Genomic DNA, 14,341 nt, shown 5'->3' with positions numbered 1-14,341 from the left:
ACCCTATTTTGAAATTGGCCTTTCTTGAATTTTGTGCAAAATTGGCCAAATTACCATTTTTTTTATCACTTTATTGAGTAGCTGAAATAGGTAAATGGGTGGTTTCTTGTACTCAATCAATAGAACAAAAGGAGTTCTAGCCTGGTATTAGGAACGGAACTCCGTTAAGTGAGGAAAGGCTGTATACCACTAATTACCTAGTCTCAGGAATGTATCACACACACAATTGAATGGTTCTGTGGTCAATATGCACCATAAACCATATGAAAAACTAATAAACAGATCTTTCATTTTCAAATATTAAGCAGAGTATAGTAAAAGGGATTCAAAGGAATACAGTATGAATGTCAATACACGAGAGAGAGAGAGACAAAGTGAAGTCACATTTGCCTCAATGTAGAAAGGTCATGAAGCAGAAAAAATCTGTAATTATGTTCCACATGCAAAATGATCAAGACAAATGTATATTTCTTCCTTAGTACTAGAGATTGAATAGAATTCAATAATGTTACTGTCAACAATATTTTTAATACATGCAGGAATACATGCTTTGCTACAGTCAATAATATAGGTTTCCCATTTCCTAACATGTAATGTTTCAAGAAAGTTATGATTTACCTTGACAGCTCTTCAATTCTGACACTTGGTACTGGTGACACATTCAGAGCTTTAGGCCGTGTAATTATTGTAGGATTGCGAGGTTTTCTCTCCAACTTCTCGGTGAGCTCATCATTTTGAAAAAAATGTGGAGGTAGGATATGCAGCTGTGCCCAGGCGCTGTGATAACGTACAATGTTAGGATGATCTAGTTGTGCTAGAGACTTCACCTCCCGTAATAAGCTGGCATGGTCACTGCTGTTTTCATCACTGCCCAAACAAAGCATATATTACTAGTCAGTGACATGTTACCGTCACAGTTGTTAGACATAAAATATAATATGGAACATTTCAAAATTCATATACAGGTTGGAGTGAAATGATATAAAATACCAATATAAAAAAATAAAAAAAATAAAAAAATAAAATATAAAAAATAAATGGGATTACAGCAGGGGTTTCTAATAGAGTTAGAGCTAAGGAAGGAGTAGCAATGATGTTGAAGGTTAAGTTATGGCAGGAAAAGAGGGAATATAAATGTATAAATTCAAGGATTATGTGGAGTAAAATAAGGGATAGATGTGAAAAGTGTGTTATAGTAAATGTTTATGCACCTGGAGAAGAGAGAAGTGTAGAGGAGAGAGTGATTGATTTTGGGAAATGTTGAGTGCATGGGGAGTTTTGAACCAAGTGAGAGAGTACTTGTGGTTGGGGATCTAAATGCTAAAGTGGGTAAAAATGCTGTGGAGGGAGTAGTAGGTAAATTTGGGGTGCCAGGGGTAAATGAAAATGTGGAGCCTTTAATTGAACTATGTGCAGAAAGAGGTTTGGTAATAAGTAATACATATTTTATGAAAAAGAGGATAAATAAATATACAATATATGATATAGCAGGTAACGAAAGTAGTTTGTTAGATTATATATTTGTGGATAAAAGGTTGATGGGTAAGCTTCAGGATGTGCATCTTTATAGAGGGGCAACATACACATCAGGTCATTATTTAGTTGTAGCTACAGTTAGAGTAAGAGGTAGATGGCAACAACAAGTAAGAGAGAGGTGAAAGTTTATAAACTAAGGGAAGAAGAAGTTAGGGTGAGATATAAGCAACTATTGGCAGGAAGGTGGGCTAGTGCAAGTATGGGTAATGGGGGGTTTGAAGAGGGGTGGGATAGTTTTAAAAATGCAGTGTTAGAATGTGGGGCAGAAGTTTGTGGTTATAGGAGGGTGGGTGCAGGAGGAAAGAGGAGTGACTGGTGGAATGATGAGGTAAAGGGTGTGATAAAAGAGAAAAAGGTTGCTTATGAGAGGTTTTTACAAAACAGAATATAAGAAGGGCAGAGTATATAGAGAGTAAAAGAGAGGTGAAAAGAGTGCAAAAGGAGAGCAAATGATAGAGTGAGTGAGGCACTGTCAACAAATTTTGCCAAGAATAAAAAAAAAATTTGGAGTGAGGCAAACATGATAAAAAGAAAAATTGCTATTTTTTTCTTTTGAAATGGTAGAGAATCTTTTTCTGAAGGTCATAAAACAAAAAGTATGAAGCTTGATGGAAAATTTTCGAAATTACACTCTTGCAAATTTTGCTGCAACAGTGATATTCATGCATCAGCAATTTTGCCCACTTTGACTCCTATTTCAAGCCAATTACATTATTCCAGTCGACTAAATTCTTAGCTGTTTCACTAGTATTACTTCTATTTTATCAATTGAGCACAAGAAATCATCCAGTCAACTGTTTCAACTACCCAGTAACGTGATCGGAAATTGGTAATTTGGCTAATTTCACACAAAGCTCAAAATATTCTATTTCAAAATAGGGGTCAAGAATAAATAATGCAAGCATTCCTGGCACTAAAAGAACATTTCCTCTGTTCATTAGTTATGTTTCCAGGCTTTACAAATGGATTCTGTTTTGATTTTTTATTCACATAATGAATTTTTATTCACACCAAAAAATAGAAGATTTACTGTTATGCAATATTGCAATAATTGTATAAATAATTTCAGTGCATATGTGAATGCACATTAGACCCACCAGCTGACATGTTTTGGATGCATGATGTCATTTGTTCATGCTCGGACAATGGCGAAAATTGAACATTTCTGCTAATTTGAACTCAGTTTCAAGCCATTTTCAGTACTAAACCCAATGAAAATCATCTCTATTACTGTAATATATCTTCCATTCTATCAAATGAGATCAAGAAACCATGAATACAATCATAAAAAACATATGAAAATACACTGCAAAGTTGCTGTTTTAATCCAAAAATACGGTTGCATTTTTTTTCTCATTAAGTACTGCATGCTGCAGGATTTGTTTTATATGGTGCACACTTACCACATAGATGCATTCACTCACATCTAGGCCCAAATTTGCTGCTCACAGCTTATCTGAGGAAGCTGAGCTCATGATGTAGTACTATGGCTTGGACCCTGGTTTCAAAGAACTACAGGATGGACCCTTAAAAGGTTAGTTTAATATGAAGCCACAATTTTGAGTTCGTCCTAGGTCAGATATTCTCAACACCACTTATATATTTCTTCTGCATATCAGACAAATTAACCAGAACTGACAAATGAACACGGCATCATGGGTAATGTATGGGCAACTTTTATTTAGGAGAAATTTTGCTCAACAGGGGTTTCCTAACTCCAATACAGAGTACAGTACATAAAATCGGAGAAAATTTAGTGGAAAGGTCAAATGTGGTGAGGTCAGGTGTAGTATATGTCAGGTCACCAGACAACAATGTCCTGTAAGATTAACTTGGCCTACACTTCTGATATGTTAAATCTCCCATTGTTTTCCACAGCTATAACACAAAGACATTTTTCTCAATACAGTGATCATCTCTGATCTAAGACATATTACAATTAATTCTAAGCAACACCACCTGTAAAGGTCCCATTTTATACCATGTCCATTAGTGTTTCTCTGTATGACACAATTGTTATTATTACTGCCAGTGTGGTATGCATATTTTTGCTCAATGAGCCTCATGTCTAGGTCCCTTACTGTTTCCCTCCCTAGGAACTGTATGACCGGCTGGCTGGTTCATACAGTTCCCTGTACCTCAGTGCATGGGACTGGAATAGTGCTGAGTGCAACATAAGTTTGTAATGCAGTTCAGTATCAGCACTGAAAATTTGAAGCTAATCAAAAGAGGCATCCACAAATCATCATATGGAAATTATTATAATTGCTTCAATTAAAATGACAAGTTAGGATATACACAGCCCCAATCTAATTCAAACCTGCTATTAACCCTTAAGCTGTCCAAACGTACATCTACGTCCATGGGGGGGTGGCTCCAAATGAAGATCTATGTTTTTTTTTACATGCTTTCAAATGGGGAAAATCAAGGTCGGAGCACTACGCACGTGAACGTAGATCTACGTTTAGACAGTTTAAGGGTTAAGAAACACCAGCTTAGAAGCTAAATTGAAGAGGCATTCTCTTTTTACCTCAGAAAGACCAATATCCAGAAAAACAGTCTATCCTCGTTAAATTTTTAAATGTCCTACAAAGGTGAATCTTTCAAAACTATACAAACCCATAACAAAAAATATTTTATATTATTTTTTTAAGAATATCTACTTCAATAAAATTTCTTTACAAAATTGGAAAATTGGAACCTACACAGCCCAAATATCAATACAAAAACACTTCCAAACAAGATACACCAGTGTTTTGGGTTTGAAGCCAATCAAAAGAGGCAGTCTCTAGTTATTACACGAGAAATAATTTATTGAATAAAAATGGTAAATTGGAATTTGCAGAACTCAGAGTGAATGCCAAGCTTTCATTCACTAACCGTGAAATTCTGAAGCCAATTAGAAAAGGCATTCTCCAATAACTTATCTCTGTGTACCGTGGTTGTTTGATATATTTGTGGATGGGGTTGTAAGAGAAGTAAATGCGAGGGTCTTGGCAAGAGGCATGGAGTTGAAAGATAAAGAATCACATATAGAGTGGGAGTTGTCACAGTTGCTCTTTGCTGGTGATGCTGTGCTCTTGGGAGATTCTGAGGAGGGGTTGCAGAGGTTGGTGGGTGACTTTGGTGGGGTGTGCAAAGGGGGAAAGTTGGGGGTGAATGTAGGAAGGAGTGGGGTTGTGAGGATAGCAAAAAGATTGGGTGATGGGAGATTGGATGTCAGATAGGAGGGAGGGAGTGTGGAGGGGGTGAATGTGTTCAGATGTTTGGGGGTGGGCGTGTTAGCGGATGGGTCTGTGAAGGATGGGGTGAGTCGTGGAGTTGGTGGGGGGAGGGGGGTGAGTGGTGCACTTAGGAGTCTGTGGAGACAAAGAACTTTGTCCTTGGAGGCAAAGAGAGGAATGTATGAGAGTATAGTTTTACCAACTCTCTTGTGTGGGTGTGGGGCATGGGTGGTGAATGTTGCAGCGGGGAGGGGGCTGGAGGCAGTGGAGATGTCGTGTCTGAGAGCAATGTGTGGTGTGAATGTGATGCAGAGAGTTCGTAGTTTGGAAGTTGGGAGGAGGTGCGGGATTGCCAAAACTGTTGTCCAGAGGGCTGGGGAGGGGTTGTTGAGGTGGTTCGGATATGTGGAGAGAGTGGAGCGAAACAGAATGACTTCAAGAGTGTATCAGTCTGTAGTGGAGGGGGGGCGGGGTGGGGATCGGCCTGGGAAGGGTTGGAGGGGAGGTTTTGTGTGCAAGGGGCTTGGGCTTCCAGCGGGCGTGCGTGGGCGTGTTTGATAGGAATGAGTGGAGACAGGTGGTTTTTGGTACTTGACGTGCTGTTGGAGTGTGAGCAGGGTAACATTTGTGGGGGGGTTCGGGGAGGCCGGCGGGCCGGACTTGAGTCCTGGAGATGGGAAGTACAGTGCCTGCACTCTGAAGGAGGGGTGTTAATGTTGCAGTTTAAAAACTGAAGTGTAAAGCACCCTTCTGGCAAGACAGTAATGGAGTGAATGATGGTGAAGGTTTTTCTTTTTCGGGCCGCCCTGCCTTGGTGGGAATCGGCCAGTGTGATAAAAAAAAAAATATATAATAATAATTATTATTATTATTATTAAATACCGTAATACAGGTTAAGGTTGTGCCAGAGTATCGGTCTCTGCATATCTGCTATATATGTATGTCTATAAGTTTATTCAGGTATAGGTACACATAAATAGTTACATAAATTATCATAAGTAGCTGCATATGTGTAGATTACCTGGGATAACCCAAGATTACCTGGGATAACCCAAGATTACCTGGGATAACCCAAGATTACCAGGGATAACACAAGATTACCTGGGATAACCCAAGATTACCTGGGATAACCCAAGATTACCTGGGATAACCCAAGATTACCTGGGATAACCCAAGATTACTTGGGATAACCCAAGATTACCTGGGATAACCCAAGATTACCTGGGATAACCCAAGATTACCTGGGATAACCCAAGATTACCTGGGATAACCCAAGATTACCTGGGATAACCCAAGATTACCTGGGATAACCCAAGATTACCTGGGATAACCCAAGATTACCTGGGATAACCCAAGATTACCTGGGATAACCCAAGATTACCTGGGATAACTCAAGATTACCTGGGATAACCCAACATTACCTGGAATAACCCAACATTACCTGGAATAACCCAACATTACCTGGAATAACCCAACATTACCTGGTAATAACCCAACATTACCTGGAATAACCCAACATTACCTGGAATAACCCAACATTACCTGGAATAACCCAACATTACCTGGAATAACCCAAGAAAGTCAGTGACTCCTTGCAGACACTGCAAGGCTCCAGACGGACATCAACCAAATCTTTCAGTGGGCTGCAGAAAACAATATGAAGTTCAACGATGAGAAATTTCAATTACTCAGATATGGTAAACACGAGGAAATTAAATCTTCATCAGAGTACAAAACAAATTCTGGCCACAAAATAGAGCGAAACACCAACGTCAAAGACCTGGGAGTGATCATGTCGGAGGATCTCACCTTCAAGGACCATAACATTGTATCAATCGCATCTGCTAGAAAAATGACAGGATGGATAATGAGAACCTTCAAAACTAGGGAGGCCAAGCCCATGATGACACTCTTCAGGTCACTTGTTCTATCTAGGCTGGAATATTGCTGCACACTAACAGCACCTTTCAAGGCAGGTGAAATTGCTGACCTAGAAAATGTACAGAGAACCTTCACGGTGCGCATAACGGAGATAAAACACCTCAATTACTGGGAGCGCTTGAGTTTCCTAAACCTGTACTCCCTGGAACGCAGGCGGGAGAGATACATGATTATATACACCTGGAAAATCCTAGAGGGACTAGTACCGAACTTGCACACGAAAATCACTCACTACGAAAGCAAAAGACTTGGCAGACGATGCAACATCCCCCCAATGAAAAGCAGGGGTGTCATTAGCACGTTAAGAGACCATACAATAAGTGTCAGGGGCCCGAGACTGTTCAACTGCCTCCCAGCATACATAAGGGGGATTACCAACAGACCCCCGGCAGTCTTCAAGCTGGCACTGGACAAGCACCTAAAGTCGGTTCCTGACCAGCCGGGCTGTGGCTCGTATGTTGGTTTGCGTGCAGCCAGCAGCAACAGCCTGGTTGATCAGGCTCTGATCCACCAGGAGGCCTGGTCACAGACCGGGCCGCGGGGGCGTTGACCCCCGGAATTCTCTCCAGGTAAACTCCAGGTGTAATAATGTTGGTAGAATTACTGACAATATGTAAAGTAAAAGGACACAAGTGCCACAATAAAATGTCACATTAGTTGCACTTGTGTCCTTTTACTTTACAACTTATCTCTGATTTTAACGAGTCAAAATTTTTCAACAATTTCAGAAAAATTTCAAATTTGCACCTACTTTAACTAAGCTTATGGAATATCATCCTTTGCACAATGCATCATCATTAATATTTTAAAGTCAATCAGAAGCATTATTCTTTAATTACTGAATATAAATAAATATGGCACCGTACTTCCCATTTCCAGGACTCAAGTCAAGCTAACCGGTTTCCCTGAATCCCTTTACAAAATATTACACTGCTCAAACTCCAACAGCTCGACAGGTCCAAAAAGCCATTTGTCTCCATTCACTCCTAACACGTTCACACACGCTTGCTGGAAATCCAAGCCCCTCACCCACAAAACCTCCTTTATCCCCTCTCTCCAACCTTTTCGAGGACAACCCCTATCCAGCCTTCCTCCCCCTACAGGTTTATACACTCTTCAAGTCATTCTACTTTGTTCCATTCTCTCTAAATGACCAGACCACCTCAACAACCCCTCTTCAGCCCTCTAATACTTTTAGTAACTCCACACCTCCTCCTAATTTCCACACTACAAATTATCTGCATAATATTTACACCACACATTCCCCTTAGACAGGACACTTCCACTGCCTCCAGCCACTTCCTCGCTGCAGTATTTACAACCCAACCTTCACACCCATATAAGAGTGTTGGTACCCCTATACTTTCGTACATTCCCTTCTTTGCCTCCATGAATAATGCTTTTTGTCTCCACAGATACCTCAATGCACCACTCACCTTTTTTTTCCTTCATCAATTCTATGGTTAACCTCACCCTTCATAAACCCATCCACTGACAAGTTAACTCCCAAATATCTGAACATATTCACTTTTTCCACACTTTTTTTCTCCAATGTGATATCCAATTTTTCTTTATCTAAATCATTTGATACCCTCGTCACCTTACTCTTATCTATATTCACTTTCAACGTTCTACCTTGACACGCCCTCCCAAACTCATCCACTAACCTTCACAACTTTTCCTTAGAATCTCACAAAAGCACAGCATCACCAGCAAAAAGTAACTGTGTCAACTCCTATTTTGTATTTGATTCCACACAATTTAATCCCACCCCTCTCCCCAACATGCTAGCATTTACTTCTTTTACAACCTCATCTATAAATAAATTAAACAAAAATGGTGACATTACACATCCTGTCTAAGACCTACATTTACAAGGAAGTAATCTCCCTCTCTCCTACACACCCTCTCCTGAGCCTCACTATCCACATAAAAACTCTTTACAGCATTTAGTAAGTTACTACTTATTTAATATACTTGCAACATCTGCCACATTGCTCCCCTATCCACTCTATCATATGCCTTTTCTAAATCCATAAATGCAATGAAAACTTCCCTACCTTTATTTAAATACTGTTAACATATATGCTTCAATGTAAACACTTGATCTACACATCCCCTACCCACTCTAAACCCTCCTTGCTCATCTGTAATCCTGCTCTCTGTCTTACCTCTAAGTCTTTCAATAATAACCCTACCATAAACTTTCCCTGGTATACTCAGTACACTTTTTCTTCTTTCAACAAACCGGCTGTATCCCACCAAGGCAGGGTGGCCCAAAAAGAAAAACAAAAAATAATTTTGTCATTTTTTCTCATGAAATGGAAGAGAAAATTTTTCTAAAGGTAATAAAACAAAAAGTACAAAATTTGATGGAAAATTGACGAAATTATCCTCTTGCGAATTTTGATGTGTCAGCAATATATACGCATTGGCAATTTTGCCGACTTTGACTCCCATTTTAGGCCAATTACCTTATTCCAGTCAACCAAATTCTTAGCTCTTTCACTAGTATTACTTCTATTCTATCGAATTATAATCGGTTTGTTTGGTACGCTGAAAGTGGGTGCATGAATGATAAACGTCTTCGGAGGCTTCTTACTTTATTAAGTCGTGGTGGGGGTACACAGGCTTGTGTGTTGTGCCCATGGCCCGGGAGGGCCATGCCCACGAGGGAGAGAGAGTAGGCCGCCTTGACTGAGTGATGGGTGTCGCCAGAGTGAGAGCGTGGCAAGGGCAGGCAGGCTGGCGTGCCCACCGAGAGGCCTGGCTACAGAGGGCAGCAGCTTAGTGCCGCGAAATATGAACTAAGCTGGCAGACAGCATAGGCTGTCTGTGCAGACAGTACAGGCTGTCTACATACGCTCGGCCACCTACCTCACCAATTCAACAGTTTCAACTACAAAAAAGAGTGATTGGAAATTCGTAATTTGGCCAATTTAGGGCAAAGTTCAAATTATTCCAGTTTCAAAATAGGGTCCAGAATAAACAATGCAGGCATTCCTGGCACTAAACTAACATTTCCTCTGTTCATAAGTTATGTTTTCAGGCTTTACAAATGAATTCCATTTTGATTTTTAATTCACATAATGAATTTTTACTCAAACCAAAAAATAGAAGATTTACTGTCATGCAATACTGTAATAATTGTATAAATAATATCAGCACATTTGTGAATGTATATTAGATCCACCAGCTGGCGTGTATTAGACGTGTGAGGTTATTTGTTTACTCTTGAACATCGGCAAAAATTTAACATTTCTGCTACTTTGAGCTCAGTTTCAAGCCATTTTCAGTACTAAAACCAATCAAAATCATTTCTATTTCTGTAACATATCTTCCATTCTATCCAACGAGACCAAGAAATCGCAAATACAACTATAAAAAACATACGAAAAAACACTGCAAAGTTGCTGTTTTAATCGAAAACTACGGTCTCAGTTCTTTTTCTCTCATTATGCACTGTGTGCTGCAGGATTTGTTTTATGTGGTGCACACATACCACATAGATGTATTCTCTCATATCTAGGCCCAAATTTACCGCTCACAGCTTATCAGAGTGAGCTGAGCTCATGGCGTAGATCTACGGTTTGGACCCTCAACGTTAAGCCGTAGATCTATGGCACGGACTATGAAAGGGTTAAATTTAGTAACTTATACAGGAAAAGGGGTTTCTAGCCCCTTACTCCCTGCATTTTGGTTGCCTCTTACAACATGCATGGCTTACGGAGGAAGAATTCTGTTCCACTTCCCCATGGAGATAAGAAATAAACAAGAACAAGAACTAGTAAGAAAATAGAAGAAAACTCAGAGTGGTGTGTGTATATATATATGTATATATATATATATATATATATATATATATATATATATATATATATATATATATATATATATATATATATATATATATATATATGCTTGTACATGTATGTACAGTGCGACCTAAGTGCAAGTAGAAGTAGCAAGACGTACCTGAAATCTTTCATGTTTATGAGACAGAAAAAAAGACACCAGCAACCCTACCATCATGTAAAGCAATTACAGGCTTTCATTTTACACTCACTTGGCAGGACGGTAGTACCTCCCTGGTCAGTTGCTGTCTACCAGCCTACTACCTAGGACTCGGTAAACTTATTCCCCTATAATCTTCAAATCCCTAGGTACCTTCCCCACTTTCATACACTTATTATACAAAAATACCAACCACTCCAACACTATAACCCCCATCCCCCTGCTTTTAATATTTCTGTCTTGATCCCGTCAGTTTCAACTGCATAACCCCCCTTCATTATATGCAATGCCTCATGCATCTCCCCCACACTCACATCCTGCTCTTCTTCACTCCTAAAAGATGTTATACCCCCCCCTGGCCAGTACATGAAATCAATGTCTCCCCTTTTTCATCGACATTTAAAAGTTCCTCAAAATATTCCCGCCATCCACCCAATACCACCAGCTCTCCATCTACTAATTCCCCTACTCTGTTTTTAACTGACAAATCCATTCGCTCCTAGGCTTTCTTAACTTGTTTATCTCACTCCAAAATTTTTTCCTATTCTCAGCAAAATTTCTTAACAGTGCCTCTCCGAGTCTATCATTTGCTCTCCTTTTGCACTCTCTCACCACTCTGTTCATCTTTCTTCTACTCTCCATATACCCTGCCCTTATCACTTCTGCTTTGTAAAAGCCTCTCAAAAGTTACCTTTTTCTCTTTTATCACACCCTTTACTTCATCACCCCTGTTTCCTCCAGCACCCACCCTACTATAGCCACAAACTTCTGCCTCACATTCTAATATCGCATTTTTTAAACTATCCCACCCTTCTTCAACCCCCCTCCTCACTATCCATACTTGCACTAGCCCACCCTTCTGCCAATAGTTGCTTACATCTTACCCTAACTTCCAACTCTCTTAGTTTATAAACTTTCACCTCTCTTTTACTTTCTGGTGCCCTTTTTCTTTTTGTCCTATCTACCATTTACTCTAACTGCACTTTCAATGAGGGGTTTGGGATACTGGCAGTTTTGAGTGACTATCTAAACTGCCGTATCTGGGCGCCTCTGCAAAGACAGTGATTATGTACGAGTGATGATGGTGAAAGTGTTGACTGATAATGAAAGTTTTTTTCTTTTGGGTCACCCTGCCTTGGTAGGAAACAGCTAACGTGTTAAAAAAAAAAAAATCATTTGTTCACCAAGTGGGAAATTAGGACTTATGCCACCCAGTAACAGATATTATGAAAATTTGAAGGTGATCAGATGAGTCACTCTCCAGTTACAGCATGGATTCCAATGATTCCAAGTTTTTAATTATTATACTACATCAACAAATGTGCCTACATGCAAAGAAAACTTAGTAGGTACTAGCCTGGCCTCAAGATGCATCAAAGAGGTGAACTGAAATTTAACCCTTTGACTGTTTTGGCCGTATATATACGTCTTACGAGCCAGTGTTTCGGACGTGTATATACTCAATAATTCTAGCGGCTTCGAATCAAGCAGGAGAAAGTTGGTAGGCCAAGATGTGAGAGAATGGGTCTGTGTGGTCAGTGTGCACTGGATAAAAAAAATCCTGCAGCACACAGTGCATGAGAAAAAAAAAAAACTCTGTCCGTGTTTTTGGATTAAAACGCCGACTTTGAGGTGTATTTTCGTATAGTATTTATGGTTGTATTCTGGTTTTCTTGGTCTCATTTGATAGAATGGAAAACATTACAGAAAAAGAGATGATTCTGATTAGTTTCACTATGAAAACGACCTTGAAATTGAGCTCAAAGTAGCGGAAATGTTCAATTTTTACCAATGTTCAAGAGTACGCAAATCACGCCACACGTCCAATACACGTCAACTGGGGAGTCTGATATTCTTTCACTAGTGCACTGACATTATTTATACCATTTTTACAATAATGCAGTAGTCTGTAAATCTTCTATTTATTGTGTGAAAAAGTCAAAATAGAAAGCAAGAGTAATATAAGAGGGTCCTGGAGACATGACTAATGAACAGAGGATATGTTATTTTAGTGCCAAGAATGTCTGCATTGTTTATTCTGGACCTTATTTTGAAATTGGCATCTTTTTTAATTTGTGTGAAATTGGTCAAATTGCCAATTTCTGATCACTTTATTGGGTAGTTGAAATTGGTAAATTGGCAGTTTCTTGTATTCAGCTGATAGAAAAAATGGAGTTCTAAAGAAATAGCTACGAGTTTGGTCAACTTAAGCAATGGAAATGGCAAAAATAGGGCTCAAAGTCGGCAAAATTGCCGATGCTTATGTATCGCTGAGATCGTTAACTTCACGGGAGTGTAATTCCATAAGTTTTTTTTATCAAATTTCATACTTTTGGTGTCAATACCATCGGGGAAAGATTCTCTATCATTTCATAAGAGAAAATAATTTTTGTTTTTCCAAAAATTTTGGGACAGAATGAATTTCAGAAATGGGTTTGCGACAGTCAAAGGGTTAACACGATTTGATGGGAAAGCAAATTTCATAGCATTTTATACAAAATAGTCAAATCTGCACCTACACATTTGAAATTCACTCTCCACTGGTGAGTTAGGCGGTATCTTTTTTGAGCACTTGAAGCTCTGCCATTGAGGGTTTTGGAAGCTATCTGAGCCATACAGGATGCTGGGAATGGCTTCAACTTTGGTCACAGAGCACGTGAACATATCAACTGTTTCAAGAATCTGGCTCCAGTGAGCATGAACACGAGTTGAAATTTGAAGCCAATTGGATAAAGACTTGAGTTATGAGCAAAATAACAACAAAAAATAAAAGGAAGAATAAATAAATGAAAAAAAAAAAAAAAAAAAATTCAGGCATCCTCTTAAAGGGTCTGTTTCCTATACTCCTGCTCTGATGTCAGAGATTTTTTTAAGCTTCTTTCCAGTAGGTTCTTTGATGCTAATACTGGGGTTAGTGGCAACTTTTATTATTCTTGGCTGGGAAGATCTTGGAGATGTTGCTGGTTATACTCAAGTCTATGAATAAGACAAATCTGCTTGAATACATGTTGACTTGGAGTTTTTTAAAAAATCACTCAGCTGCAGGACAGAGGTGCAGCTTGGTGAAAGCTAGTTGGATATAATTATATTCATCTCTTAGATTTTCTGGCTACAAATACTAAATATCCTGTATTGGATTGAAGAAATTCCTGGCAAGTGAAATATGTCCTTAATAGAAGTTCCCCATACATTGAACATGGGATTTAATTTTTACCATCTTTACTTGTACCTGTCTTCCCAGACAACCTGTAGCAATGGGTTCAATTATTGGAATGCAGGGTAATATACTTTCTATTACTAATTCAGATACATCACTGTATTCTTTGTTTCTGAGTTTTACACAAAGATACTGGTTCATTCCACAAGCCTGCTAGCATGGCACCTACTAAGGTGCAGGATCAGTCATGCGAGGTAGTCTGAGGGACTCAGAGGTCTCACAATACTCCGAGAATAAATCTTGTTGAGTTGAGGTCACGGGATGTAGGCAGTCCAAGGAAAGTTGTGACTGGTACAGAGAAAAGGGCAAGCTCAGGTCAGATTATAATTGGTTAGAGCACAATAGTCCTGACATGTGCAGTTTCACTAGAAGGCCTGCAGAGAAGCAATCATTGAATTTCCTGAATAGC

At 39.3% G+C, this 14,341-nt stretch overlaps 1 protein-coding gene across 6 annotated transcripts in view; it reads right to left on the bottom strand.

Moving 5' to 3' along the window:
• LOC128687663 (eukaryotic translation initiation factor 2-alpha kinase 1-like) overlaps positions 1-14,341 on the bottom strand; it is a 337,432-nt gene that overhangs the window by 67,780 nt on the left and 255,311 nt on the right. For all 6 annotated transcript variants that reach the window (XM_070087473.1, XM_070087464.1, XM_070087478.1 and 3 more), the window contains one exon: positions 619-867. In XM_070087473.1, coding sequence (XP_069943574.1) covers positions 619-867 — 249 coding nt within the window. The remainder of the gene's footprint in view (positions 1-618; positions 868-14,341) is intronic.

Source organism: Cherax quadricarinatus, chromosome 2, assembly GCF_038502225.1.
Source record: "Cherax quadricarinatus isolate ZL_2023a chromosome 2, ASM3850222v1, whole genome shotgun sequence".
NCBI classification, from domain to species: Eukaryota; Metazoa; Arthropoda; class Malacostraca; order Decapoda; family Parastacidae; genus Cherax; species Cherax quadricarinatus.
The sequence above is the reverse complement of the archived record's forward strand: the minus strand, read 5'-3'. Positions and strand labels throughout refer to the sequence as shown.